This window comes from Psammomys obesus, unplaced genomic scaffold (genome assembly GCF_907164565.1).
Source record: "Psammomys obesus unplaced genomic scaffold, mPsaObe1.curated_primary_1811, whole genome shotgun sequence".
NCBI classification, from domain to species: Eukaryota; Metazoa; Chordata; class Mammalia; order Rodentia; family Muridae; genus Psammomys; species Psammomys obesus.
Window position 1 is genome coordinate 15,841,478 of NW_026596039.1, and position 14,875 is coordinate 15,856,352.

A 14,875-nucleotide genomic window follows, 5' to 3' on the forward strand; every position below is an offset into this window, starting at 1 on the left:
AAAGAGGGGAGGCCTGTTTGCTATTTGCCCCTCCTCCGCACTTCTCTCTTCTGGCTTCTCACCCCCTTACTGCCCGCTTGTCCCTCTGGGCTTCTGGGGCGCCACCACTACTGTCCCCAACCCGCTTCGCCAGACGGGTCTAAAGGCAGCTTTGACTCACGGCTCTGCCACCAGTCCACGGCTCGCGCAAGGCTACAAAACCTGCCCCTGCGGGAGAAGGCCCAGTGCTGCCCCGAGTTGTCCAGCCTGAGGACGCAGACATGACCCGAGCCGCAGAGCGAGGCCACGGGGCTGCAGGCTGGGGGCTGCGCGGCGCCTTGGTGGCCGTAGCGCTGCTGTCTGCGCTGAACGCCGCGGGCACCGTGTTCGTGCTGTGCCAGTGGCGAGGGCTGAGCGCGGCGCTGCGGGCGCTGGAGGCGCAACGCGGCCGGGAGCAGCACGAGGACAGCGCCCTACGCGCCTTTCTGGCGGAACTGAGTCGTGCATCTGGCCGGGTCCCCGAACCACCCCAGGACCCCACGAGCGCAGCGCGCAACAAGCGCAGCCACAGCGGAGAGCCTGCGTCACACATCCGCGCCGAGAGCCAGGACATGATGATGATGATGACCTACTCCATGGTGCCGGTAGGCAGGGGCCCGTCCCCGTGCCGCCCCCTTCAGGCTGGGCCGCGGGAGGTGATGGGAGCTAGGGTCTTCTGGCCAAGGCCCTGGAGGGACCCTTGCGTGTAGATGGCTAGCTTCTTAACCCTTTTGAGACCAGCCTCTTCATCTGCTGGGTCTAGGCATGGGCAAGCCTTCACTTCTGACATCTTTTGAGTCTGAAAGTAAATGAGGGCGTGAGCAGTATCAAGAGCCTTTCCCAACTTTTGACAAAAGTTTTCTGGGTGTGAACTGAGCCCCAGCAGCAGCTCCCGGTGGCCGTGTCTCTGAAAGCAGAGAGGTGACTTTTGCCTGGCACAGTCTGGTGGGTTAGGCTTTCCATCTGGCCTGGCACATCCCCGTGAGATTGCGACCAGACTGCCCAGCTAGATGCTGGAAGTTGTTCCTGGCTCTCAAGCTGTTCCAAATGGGAGGACTCCGTGTAATGTAACTTTTATGAGCGTGCGAAAAAGCACTGGCAAAACCAGGGTCCTTGATGTGGCGTCTGTGCGTTGCTTCACAAGCTCAGGAGAGTGGAGAGCCAGATTGTTGGTGTGTTAGAAGTACAAACTTGTACTTCTAGGAAAGGTTCCAGCATTAATCTTTTCTTTTTTTCAATCACTTTGCTTGCCTTTCTTTCTTCCCTCCCTCCCTCCCTCCCTCCCTTCCTTTCTTCCTTCCTTCCTTCCTTTGACAGTTTCATGTAACTGTCTTCAACTGGCTGCATAGCCAAGGGTGACCTTGGACTCCAGATCTTCCAGCATCTTGATGCCAGGATTACAGGCATGTGCCACAACACACCTGGGCCTCTTGACAGCTTCTAAGTCATCCTTTGCACATTCCTTTCCTGAGACTTAAGAAACACTTCCCTAAAGGAAAGACTTTTAAAGAAAAAAAACATCCTTTATTCCAGATTTCAGGTGTTTTGCTTTTGTTGATTCGAATCCAAAGGCACTTTGAAGGGAGCACTTAGCCACTCCTGTTTCCCTTTCCATTTCCCATCCCCCTTTCATTCACTGCAAATACCTATGGTCTTATTTCACTTCACAATTAGAAAATTTTCAGTTGCCACCCCGAGTCCAGTGAGCTATGCTTTGGAATCCTACATGTTGGGAGAGAAATCTACTTAAAACATTTGCTGTTATTAGAGGAGCTTTACAGATATCATGTGTGAGCTTAAAGGCTTTTAAAACTGCAAATACGACACACTTCAAATACATAGCTGGAGAAAGGTCGAGCTTTCCATTTCTGGCTTCACATTTTCACTCAAGTAAACATTTAAAAAATCAAGTCTAAGCAAAAATTTCAAAAAATACAACCTCTGAAGATGAAGCGGAGTGGCTGGGGATTCTAGAGCACTCTCTTGGCTCTACATTCTGCATTTTAAGAGTTGTGGTTTTTTTGTTTGTTTTTTATTTTAACCTTCAGAGAGAAATCCATCTGAGAGCCAACACTTTATATCTTTAATCCTGCTTTTAAGGTAGACAATTTGGATCCAAATTGCAGCCCATTCAGTCACACATAAGAGAATGAGCTCATTTCCATGTCACTCTGAAGCCAGATTTAGCTCCAGGTGACCTGGCAGTGCAGCTGCTGTTACAGATTAGCCCAGAAACTGTGGCGAGCAGGACCCACGGCTCTCACATCTGCAGTGCATGTGTTGGGACCTTTCTGAGTCACCGAGGGAGGTGCAGCAAGACCAGAAGGCATCGGTCACCCTGACGAGCGTTGTCTTCATACATGTCTTCGTGGATGCATAGTCTAAGAACACCGCAGCTCTGCCTTGCACATAGTATCTTGGGGTTGTTGTGCAACGAAGGTTTGGATTCAGATGGTCTAAGACAGTGGCTCTCAACCCCTTCAGGACAGTTCTGAATGTGGTGGTGACACCCACCCCCAACGTAAATTGTTTCACTGCCACTTCATAACTATAATTTTCCTATGGTTATGAATCATAATGTAAACATCTGACAGGCAGTCATGACCCCCAGGTTGAGAACCAATGGACTAAGGTAGGAAAGTTTGCATGGCTAACAAGTTCCCACCCTCACCACTGCTGCAGGTCTGTAGGCTGCATTTTGAGTACTAGAACACAAGTCGTCAGAGAAACCTAAAAACTTATCAATGCCTGAATCCACCCTAGATATCATCCCAAATGGACCGGGCTTTTTTTATAGCGTCAGATCCTGAATAAGTCTAAAATCCTTGGACCAGCCCACAGCCTCATGCTGACACTCTCTGTTGGAGATCTAAGAACAAAGAAGCAAGCTCGATGCAGGTTAATGTCAGCGTTTAAAAACAAAACAAAACAAAACAACCTCCAGAATAGTCTGTTTATCCTTGTGGCTTGTTTCTGTGCTTTTGGCTAAAAAAAAAAAAAAAAAAAAGTAAGTCAGTAGCATAGAGATTCTGAACAGCGCACTCTGGTTGTTAGCTGTACGTGACTTTGTTTAGAAAGAATCTATACTATTGCTGAAGTTCAGTTAATTTGACATAGACAAGCATATTAAAGAATTTAAAAAGCAAGTGAATGTTTTGGAGAAAAAGCGTTGAGCGGGACAGTGGCCAAAGCTTGGGGAGCAACTGGCCTGGCCGAAAGGGGACAAGACATCCGTAAAGCCATGGGGAGGAGGAAAGCGTTGATCTACCTCCTCCCTTCCCGTAGGGCAAACTGCTTCTCTTGTTTCTCTTTCCCACAACCTCTCCCGGCAGAATCAATCTGACCCCCCCCCCTCAGCACACATCCCCTCTCCTCCTGCCCCTCCCTCTCTCTCTATCTTCCCTTTATGGACACTCTGACAGTTTTCTCTGCTATCTTTTCTGAGCCCAAATCTAGAGCATCCAGAAGAACTTTCATAAAAAATCAAAGTAGCATAAAAAACCTGCAGTGCACAAGGCCTGGTGACTATATCTCCATAGTGATTGTTCGCCCTGGATGCCACGCACACTGCTACACTTGAGATATCATTTGAAAGTCTGGACATCTCTCTAAGAGGAAAGTCACTTTTTTTCTTTTTTAAGATTTATGTATTTATTTATTTATTTATTTTACATGAATGCTCTATCTGCATGTACACCTGCATTCCAGCAGAGGGCATTGGATCTCATTATAGATGCTTGTGAGAAACCACATGGTTGCTGGGAATTGAACTCAGCACCTCTGGAAGAGCAGCCAGTGCTCTTAACATCTAAGCCATCTCTCCAGCTTCCAAGAAAGTCGCTTTTTAAAAGTAAATCCAGATAATTTTTCAAGAAAGACAACCATGATTAAACAGCTTTCAGATACTACAAAGGACATTTGATAGAGTTTAAGACCTACACCAGATTGTTATTTTAGACAGAGTTTAGCCATCTCATAGACCAGCCTTGAGCTCTCCCTCCATCTGCCTGAGCCTTCTAAGCACTGAGATTACTAAATTTTCTATATTTTTTTTAATTTTCATTTTATGTGCATTGGTGTTTTGCCTGCATGAATGTCTGTGTGAGGGTGTTGGCCCCCTGAAACTGGAGTTGCAGACAGTTGTAAGCCATCACATGGGTACTGGGAATTGAGCCAGGGTCTCAGGAAGAGGTAGCCATTGTTCTTAACCACTGAGCCATCTCTCCAGCCCAACCCCCCTTTTGAGACAGGGTTTCTCTGTGTATCCCTGGCTGTCCTGGAACTTGCCCTATAGACCAGGCTGGCCTCCAACTCAGAGATCTACCTGCCTCTGCCTCCCAAGTGCTGGGATTATGGTATCTGGCACCACCACCCAATTTTCTACAGTTTTAAAGAATTTTATTTTATTACATGCATTTTACCTGTGTGTATGTATGTGTGCTGCGTGTACGCCTGGGAGGTCAGAGGAAAGCTTCAGTTCCCCTGGGAAAAGAGCTATAGAAGGTTTTGAGTCTCCATCTGAGCACTGGAAACCCAGCCAGGGTCCCACCCAGTGCCCTTAAACACTAAGCCAGCTCTCCAGTACGTTTTAAGTCTGCTGTTATAATGCAAACTGATAGAGCCTCTCTTAACAAGGTGAACTATAATGAGAACTTCTTACCTCCAAAACCAGCTTTCCACTCACTAGCCATCATCCTGTGAGAGCTATCTGTTGTCACTATAGGTAGCTCAGTTTGTCCTAGGATTGGTCAGAGAAAGTAGACAAAGGAAAGGAATCTAAAGGAAGTGAAAGTCTGGCTCTCATCAGCTTACATTATCATATACCTGGAACCCCCACGCCCCCCAAATTTGCCAGTAACCTACTATAAACAATAACAGAATTGAGTGGGAAGTAAAATATTAAAGTATCGTAAAGACATCAGTAGGTTCCTTATATGTAAACAAAAGTTCCTTCTCATCCCGGGACACACCCAGTGCCTCCCAGCCTCACCTTCCTGTTCTCTCCGGTTTCTCTTTTGTAACCCACCGAGTCCAGTAGTGCTGCTAGACCGCCGACACCGACCGATCCCGTTGGCTTCATGTTGTGCAGGTGACTGTAGCTCCTGCATGCGAAGGACGGAGGACGGGCCCTGTCCCGAAGACAGCTGGCTGGCTTCACAGCTCTAGGTTAGGTCTCAAACCAGGAACAAACGCCTGAAGTGCCAATTATATACACCAAAACAGACTCCCTCAGAATCTGCAGGATTCTGCCAGCATCCCTCGGGCCCATCCTGGGACAGGATACCTACCCTAAACTCTCCAGCCTGGGGCCTGGGCTGCCCTTCCCCCAGCTGCTCTTCCCTATATGATCCAGTCATTTTGGCTACATCGCTCCCTCCCCCCAAACCTCCCCCCTTTTGGCCTCTTGACCTCCTTGTCTCTCACTTGTCCCCTCCCCTCCCCTTCTTTCTTCAAGTGGCCCAGCTCAGTCTGTCCTTGTTCACTCTGGACTCTCTCAGATTCCTCTGGCTATGCTCTCCCTCTTATTTACAACAGACTTTTCCTCCACCATAACTAAGAGCAGTCATGCCCTCCTTTTGTTTCTTTTTTTCATTCATCTGGTGTGAGGCCCACCCTCTGGCTCTTACATTCTTCCTGTCCCTTCTTCTTCCAGGTTCTTTGAGCCTTGATGAGGTTGATATGTATGTCCTATTTAGGGCTGCACACTCAAATATCACATATTCTCAACACTTGGAACAGTTAGAAGTTTTTTTATTACCTGCCATCCACTGCAGAAAGAAATTTCTTGGGGGCTAGAGAGATGGCCCAGCAGTTAAGAGCACTGACTGTAGATTCTATTCTCAGCACCCACAAGGCAGCGCACAAGCATCTGCAGCTCCAGTTCCAGGGGATCCAATGACCTTTTCTGGACTCCATGAGCACTACACGGACATGGTGCACAGATATATATGTAGGCAAAATACCCATGCACATAAAAAATTTTAAATTTTAAAACAGAAACTTCTCTGACCAAGATTGAGAGCAGCACTAAGCTACAGATATAAACATAAATATTTAGAAGGCAATTTGACAACGTGTCCATTTTGCAAAACAGCAGTAGTAGGTTAACGACCTCCATTGCCATGGACTTTTGGCCGAGTTTACAATATCAGGCATGAATTCCTTTTTTTTTTTTTTTTTTTTTTTAGCAGATCTCAAATCCAATCAGAATGCAGTCAGTTAACCCCAGTACACTCGTGCCACCGTTGTACCAGTGGGCACATCTTGCCTGGCAAGTTGACGCTGTAGCGTGCAGGGTCCGGTGCGGGCTAAGACAACTGATAACTTTTTTCCTCCAGTGTACTGTGAAAGCTAGACAGCAGGCAGGAAGTTGCCAAACTGCTTCAAAATTGATTTCTTTATGTCTTGCAACCAAAGGGTATAATATCTCCAGCAACAGGGTCTTGTCATCTATAGTGGTGTCATCTATGGTGGGAAACAAAGCAATGGCAACAGTCTTTGTTGTTTTGGGGGCCTCTGGGGCCTCCTTTCCTAACAGTCTGTAGGGAAGTATCCCATAACTGGCTCTGAGATGTCCATTTAGTAGCCCATGTCTTTGGGAAAGCATTGCATTGTCCATCCATCCATGATAGTTCTACTTAAACTGTTTTATTTTATTTTTTTATTCACTGATGAAGAACTATGTTTACACAAGGCTTTTTCTTTAACTTTGGAAACCCACCTACCTCAGCCATTGTCTCCTCTTTCCCCTTTCCTTGTACGCAAGAAATGCAAGCTGCAACTACCCTAAAACTCACTTCACCGTTTGCCACGACTAGGTGATGAAAGTCTGGAGCTGCGCTGCACCGAGGCCGCTGAAGGGAAACAGCCAGGCTCTTGCTGCGCTGTTGGGGTGTGAAATGATGTGGGCCACGTGGAAATGGTTCCCCTTTTACCCTGCCGTTTCATTCATGGGAGTTAGTTTTGCATAATAGACTGTCGAGCTCATGAGTGACGTGTTCTTCCTCACTCGACGCAGAATCTCTGAGAGAACAAAAAGCTGTGGTGGCCATGTTCATCAGTAGAGTAAGAAACAGAACCTACACCACCAGTCAGTGGCAGTGAAACAAGAACGAGGAAATCCTCTCGAACTAATCCCTATGGTACATTCTAAGTGAAGAAAAAAAGGCAGAAAAAAAGTATGTGTTGTATTACCCTGTACCTAAGAACATGGAAAATAAATAAAATAAACATAGAAAAAAAACTGTAGAGGGTAAGAATAATCTTTTTGCTGTTATTTAGCTTTGCACATTTTTTTTAAAATTCTAATTGAATTACTCATTTGTTTTTTGTTTGGTTTGGTTTGGTTTGGTTTGGTTGGTTGGTTGGTTGGTTGGTTGGTTGGTTGGTTGGTTGGTTGGTATTTTTGAGACAGGGTTTTTCTGTGTATCATTGGCTGTCCTGGAACTCACTCTGTAGATGAGGCTGGCCTCAAACTCAGAAATCTGCCTGCCTCTGCCTCCCCAGTGCTGGGATCATAGGCGGCACCACCGCGCCCAGCTACTTTCGTCTTGAGGTGCTGAGAAGACACATAGACCACAAATGACATGGCTGCTGCACGTGAGCATAGCAGCCTCTGGGACAATCCTAGGTCTGAGTCCGCTTTCTGCTCTCAAAACAAAATAATAAAAGTTGATTTGGCTCATTGTTCCCGAAGCTGGGCCGTCCAAGAACGCGGTCCTGGATCCTGAGGACTTTCTCGATGCATCCTACATGGCAGAGCATCCACGAGGCCAGTGCATTGCTAGCTCTGGTCTCTCTTCTTCTTATAATGATGCTGATGCGTCATGGGAGACCTCCCCTCATTACTTCATTCAATCCTAATCACCTTCCTAGGTCCTCACTTCTAAATACAAGTAACATGAATTTGAGGACAAGGTTTCCAACATTTGATTTCGGGGAACTCACTCACACAACCAAATATACCCCGACTGAAGCCTACAGCATGTGCTCTCACTGATGACAGCCACACAGGAAGCAGAGCCTAGTCTTTTTTTTTTTTTTTTTTTTGAGGAGAAGTAAAAACATCTTACTCTTAATGTGAAATGTCTCAACTTTTAAATATTGACAGCAGAGCAAAAAAGAATTAAATAAATAGATTAAATCAGAAGAAGAAATAAAGAAAAGAAGAAAGAAAAAAATTAGTTGGTTGGAACAGTTTTGCCTAAACAACATTCATATTGCTAGAAGCCATCTTATGACATCCAGTGTCCTAATTGTAATAGTTGTGTCTTGGGTGGTTCTGAGCAAATTTGATTTATTTAGCTTGGTCACAGCCTTGTTATTTACAAGCCTGATTCTGGACACTGTGGTTGTTGTGACATTTTGCTTGGCTTGCTTTGATCTATTTTTATTTGTGTGTGTGTGTGTGTGTGTAGATTTTATGTGCATGTGAATGCAGGTTCTCACACAGATTATCAGAGGAAGGTGTCAGACCCCTGGGACCCTAACGTTTTCCATGTGCAGGGTTACTGAAGTTTGCTGACCCCATGCATACAGTCATCCCTGGAGAAGGGCTGGGCTGGTGAGCTCCAGCTGCTAAATTAGCATTGCTTCTTGGATGCAAAACAAAGCCACTGTGAGGGTGAGGCTGTGCTCAGCAGGGCTGAGCCAGGCGGCTGGCTTCCCAGATGAAGAGCAGTCAAGGTTGAGACAGACTCTAAGTGCTCACTCACCCCGAACTCTATGCCTTCTTCACATTCTGTTCTGTTCAATTGGAGGGGACAGCAGAGACCTCCTGAGCTCCTGTTATGCAGAATGGACATGATAGATCAGCCAGGTACGAGATCGTACAAAAGAGAGGGTAGCCGAAATCGAAAGCCATATGCAGACCTGGGAGGTGGGTTTCTTTATCTTTTCTTGTGGCATCATGAGCTCATTTGTGCTTGGGATGCCAGGGCGGTATTCTCAGAGCACACCCGGTACCATGTGGGTAGTTTGGATGTCAGAAACTGTACTGGGTGTTAACGGTGGAGTGAGAACTCAAGGTTACTCTGCTCGGATCTTGTCTGTTGGTTGGTCTTGATACTTTGAACACCCCTGTAAATCTGGCTGTGACTCAGGTGATGCAGGCATGTTTAGGAAGACAGGAGAGCTGACCCCTTCACTACAGCCTTCAGACCCTTTTTCATGGGCACCTAACTTGGCATATGCACTAAGAAAATACTTGCTGTTGTTACGCTCCGTTCTTCTACACCCATCAATTCCACATCTTCAGATGTAATCCGGCACACATTAAAAATAACTGAGGGCTCTCTCTCCCTCTCTGCCTCAGTTGCCCTCCATCTTATTGTGTGTCTCTGTGTATCTCTCTCTGTGTGTGAGTGTTGCATGCACATGACTGTGCAAATGTATATAAACGTATGTGGGGGCCACAGGAGGCTGTCAGGCATGCTTCTCTGCCACGCCCCGCGCCTCCACCTTCCTTTGAAGACAGGGTCTCTCCTTGATCTGGAAGCCGGCTAGCCAGCAAGCCTCAGGGATCCTTCTGCCTCCACCGCCCTGCTCAGCCCCATGCTGGGATTGCAGGCACACGGCTATGTCCAGCTTTTTATAGAAGCTGAGGATTCAAACTCATATGCTCAGCTTTGCTCAGCAACCGCATCCCCAACTGAGCCATCTCTCCAGCCCTGTTTAGTTTAGTTTATTTGAGACAGGTCTTGTGTAACAAAGCTGGTCTCCATCTTAACAAGCTGAGGGTGGCCTTGAACTTCATGGTCCACCTGCTTTCTGCCTCTGAAGTATCAGTTATTACAGACACGTGTCGCCATACCTGGTTGAAAAGAATTGTTTCTGTATTAAGTCTGTAGAGTTTCTTCTTGCCACTCTTCACATGTTTTCAAGCCCATAGAAGCGTACGCACACCCTATATACAAGCGCTGTGCCGTCTTGCACAGGGACGCCAGCATCTGTGGATCTGGCGGCAGGAGGTCCGCTGACAGCGTCTGTGGGACAGCTATTTAAAATTGCCATGGCCATCCAAGGACATATGGAAGAAATAGTGGGTCAGGACTGAACATCTGGAGCCATGAGAATAGGGAAAGGGTGTTGACCAAATGAATGGCAGGGAAGCCATGCGGACCTGTTCCCACAGAGCTATTAAAAGAAAATTAAGAACACCCACCTCAGAGTTGGTCTGGTCTCTTGCCAGCCAGGGCGGCAGAAGCAGCAGGAGTCAGTGAGCTGAACCTCAGCAGAGCAGGATGCTATCTTCTAGAGGCTGCTGAGTCATCTGTTCTCACCATCCTTACCCCCACCATTTCCCTGCCTTCTTCTAACCAGCCCTGTGATCATGCTGAGAATTAGTGGATTTTTGTCTTGGAATTCAAAGCCATATAAATCCTAAAAAGTGCGTCTTCACCTTGGGGAGATCAGCCCACCTGGAGCCACACCAGATCACACGCTGAGGGTGCTTGACAAAAGATTGTCAAAGGGTGGGTCCACAGCCCACAGATCCTCTCGGTGACATTGGCCCAGGATCTCCCTGTGAAGGGCTTAGGCTCCCTGCTATGATGTCAGCCCCCTTGTCCCTGCTCATAATTTGAGCAATACAGCATCCTTCCTTGGCTGTTAGGTGCCCATCCGGATCGTATGCCTGAATGATCCCTGAAGTGTGTAGGAATAAACACAGAGCACATGGAGGTCAATGGACTCCTGGCCCATCGCTGTGTGACCTCGGGCATCTTTAACTTCTCCAGGCCTCGGTGTTCTCGTCTGTAATGCCTGTCTTGTGCAGTTTCTAGGAATTTTGAAGGTAATGTAAACGCAGGACCTAGTATCAGAGTCAGGCCTTCAGTAGTCATTGTTTCTATTCTTTAAATCCCTGGGCTGGGGATGAAATTCAGTGGTAGAACTCACACCAGGCATGTGAAAAGCCCCTATGCTCAATTCAATTCCCAGGACACAAACAAGCCAAAAAAAGAGGCACTCTCTTAGTCTACTGAGGCTTCTGCGACAATGTACTGCAGACTGGGTTCTTTTTCTTTTTCTCTCCCATCCCCCCTCAGGACAGGGTTTCTCTGTACAGCCCTGGCTGTCCTGGAACTCTTTAAACCAGATTGGTTTTGAACTCACAGAGATCCACCTGCCTCTGACTCTCTGCTCTGGGATTAAAGGTGTGCACCACCACGGCCTGGCTGAGACTGGGTTCTTTTAAACAACAGAAATTTACTCCTCACAACCACAAGTAGCAGAGAAACCTAGGTTCTACGTGCCAACATAGTCAGTGTCTGGTAGACCATCTTCTAGTTCATAGGTGACATCCTCTAAACACAGAAGTAAGGACACATTTTGAGTCTTCCGTTTTGTATCACTGCTGGACTGTGGTCACACGTACCTTTAATCCCATCACTCAGATGGCAGAAGCAGACAGATCTCTATGAGTTGCTGACAAACCTGATCTACACAGTGAGTTCCAGGACATCCGTGGCTACAGAGTGAGATTCTGCCTCAAACGAAACAAAACTCCCATTTTATTTTTAGAAGGACATTAACCTCACCCTTGAATGCTTTGCTTTTGTGTCTTCATTGTCTTGGTGTCCACCGTGTCCACCACGCTGGCTCCTATTACTTCCTATTGCTATTAAGTTGTTGCCACATAACAACTGGGAGGCAGGAGACAGAAAGACAGCCAGAGTGTTATGTAACTGTGAGCCCTCTAGCCCAGAGCTCTGGGTTTACTATTGCTCCCAAATTCCTTCAGCATTCCAGATGTCTGTATTCTGCTTTGGGGAACTATGTGGCCTCTAAAAATTTAGATTGCCATCAAAATAACCTAACTCTTCATGTCACTCACAACAAAACAGGGGACAGGATGTAGCTAAATGGGAGAGGGTTTGTCTATCATGCAGAAGGTACAGGGTCCATCCCAGCACCACCAAAAATAAGCAAGACAGACTTCTTCAAGGTGCAGGATTCCCGGCCCCCTACCCTTCCTTGGGATACAGTGACAGGCCCGACACCTCCAAAAGCCACTGTTTTTCCTGTCTGTCTCCTCTACTGTTAACTTCTGCTGGTTCCTATTAGTGGCTCCAAAAAACAAAGAGATTCTCGCTTTTATTTGGAAAATCTAGACAATCTGAAGGGGAAAGGGAACAGTAAGGACTTCTAAAAGAGAAGGATAACTTCTTTCCTGGGGGTCTTTTGTACCCCAGGATGTGGTTGGTTACCAAGGTGGGGTCACCAGAACAATAGTCATTGAAAAACACACTTATGTAGCTGTTACTTTAATTTAACTCTAAGACAAATTTTGCTCCTACATTCCTCATGCCCTACCCCACCCCCCACCATCAGAACAGAATCCTTGGCTAAATCTAGTTGACATTCAAGCTTAATTTACATGCATTTTACCTGCAGACTAAAGGTCACGTTGTGCTAAAGAAGCCGAAGCTTTTAGGTTGTGATTCTGCCACAAAAAGAGCATTTTTCAAGCTCATTAGTTGCTTTTATGTAGATCTTTGAGTTTTAACAGTGCTGTGTCTTAAATAGGTATAATTTGCTTCTAGTTTAACTAAAGTTCAGGACACAATTTTCTTTACTGAAAGGTAGAGTTAAAACAAAAAGACCAGCTGAAGAGCATTCAAACTGCAATTTGTGAAGTTTTGTTCTGAATGCAACTCAGCAATCTCTTCATTTGCCACTTAGAAAGTTTCCTGTGTTTGCTAAACTACTGGGAACTTTGGGAGCTCTTCCTGGGCTCCAGCTAAGGACTGTAGAGGACTAGGAGTGAATTGTGGGTAACTGTGTCCAAGATACAATGCCGAGCGGGGGGGGGGGGGTGCAAAACATTTCTACAGTTTGTTTTCAGTGACTCTGCAGGTGATGGGTACAGTCTAGAATCTCATTCATCAGAAGGAAAAAAAAAAACCACCACCCCCTTTGAGTACACTGTATCAAAATTTCTGAACAAGATCTTTGAAAGGAGATTTTTTTATAGTCATGTGATAAGGACAAGGACCATCCGGAAGAAAGGAGCTCGGAGGCTGGGCATGTAGCTGGTGACAGAGCCTTCACTAGGGTGTGCAAGACAGTTTTATGAGCCTGGGCAAGAAGGAGGGCAAAGCGTTTCAAGCGCAAATCATGACATGACTGTCCAGGGTCTGGAATGGCAATAGTGACAGAGAAGGAGCCTGGCCACGTTTCCCTAAGCTGCAGACCTTCCGCAGGAGAAATGCAATCAACGTTGGCTGGCTAGGCTAGGAGAAACATTGATTTCCACTTTTAAGAATGAAGCCCGGGAGCGATTGGGAGCCGCTGTGCATCTTTATCAGCGAAAGTTGTAAAGAAGATGGCTTCCCAGGATGAGATGCTGTGGCCTGAGGTGTGGGGCTGGGCTCTAAGCAAGAAGAAACTTAGGAAGTTCCTACATTAACATAGGCAAGGAAAGGCTCTAGTGTGATCAGGATAGAAGTAGAGCAGACGGCTCTACTTCTGCATTCTAGAAATACCAAGAGAAAAGAGTGTATTGAACTTGGCAGCTAGACAGAAAGAAAAGGAATCACTCTTCCAGATCTAGACAGGGGTCAGTGGGCCTCAAAGACAAATGAAAAAGGACCAAAGTGAGCTAGTTCAGAAACAGGAGGATGCTGAGTATGCTTGCAGATTGAATGTGACCTGAAAAAAAAAATGTCACAATGAAACTTGTTATAAGGAAGTTTTCAGGGAAAAGAGAACACCTTGATTCTAGGGAGAACTCTGTCTTTTCTGTGAGAAAGATCTTTACAAACCTAAAAATTATCTCAGTGGAAGTGGACTTGACTGACATACGTATTAGCCAGGTTTTATCCCCAGCACACACCACACAAAAGTCTAAATATGAAAAGGCAGGTCTCTATGTGACCCAACCCCCACTAAGAACGTAAGCACTGGGACTGGACAATGCCTGGTTAGCCGTGTGACCGAGTATCAGATATTATACGGGGATTTATAACAGCAGCAAAATTGCAGTTACAAAGTAGCAATAACACAATTTTATGGTTGAGAAACTGTATTAAAGGGTTGCAGCATTAGAAAGGTTGAGAACCACAGCTCTGAAGACAATAACAAAAATGTTCTAACCTATGAGTTAGCAGAAGGGCTCCATTATATATGCCATACAGGGACCACGAATGCTTTCTGGAACTTGCTATATGTCCACTGCTTAATTTTTTTTTTTAATTTTGGCTCTTTATTTAAAAGGAAAATAAGTTTTGGTTTTATTTCTCTCTTCCTCAATGTTCTTTTTTTAAGTAGATACGTTTCTGTCTTATATTGTTCTTCTCAGTTATTTCTTTTTCTTCGTTTTACAAAACTGCTTTGAGTAAGAATTCTAGACTGAAATCTGTGAGGGGGGAGGGGTGTGAGTGCTGGGGGTATACAGCTTGGGGGCGGAGTGTAGGTGAAGCATGCGTGAGGACCTGAATTCAACACCCCCTCCCCAAACAACAGTACAAAAAATAAAAAGAAAAAAACACAAGAAAAGGGGTTTTCTGTCAACATTCTAATGATGCAATCCCCACTGGGCTCTCACTTGCATTTTCTGATGAGAAGGATGTTATGGTCAGCTTGCTCCTCGTATGAAAGATGTCCTTTCCCTCTACCTTGCTTTAAACATTTATTGAATTCTATTATCTTGCACTTTTGGTGTTCTTTTCCTCATGATTCTTGCGTTTGGCATTTATTAATCATGTTGGATGTATTTACTGGTTTTTTGTTTACATTTGTTTTTAGAACTTTTTTTCTTTTGTCATTGAATATTTTTTTTTCCTTTCACGGCAGCCCAGTTCCTTAATTATTGAGCTTTTTGATGTCTCACACTCAATGACTTTGTGGCATTTTGGGG

General features: G+C 45.8%; 1 protein-coding gene across 1 annotated transcript in view; it reads left to right on the forward strand.

Annotated features, from left to right (window-relative positions):
- The first annotated feature begins 260 nt into the window (after positions 1-260).
- Positions 261-14,875, forward strand: part of Gldn (gliomedin) — a 49,093-nt gene continuing 34,478 nt past the window's right edge. The window contains exon 1 of the mRNA XM_055622289.1: positions 261-623. Within this exon, the coding sequence (XP_055478264.1) occupies positions 261-623 (363 nt within the window). The remainder of the gene's footprint in view (positions 624-14,875) is intronic.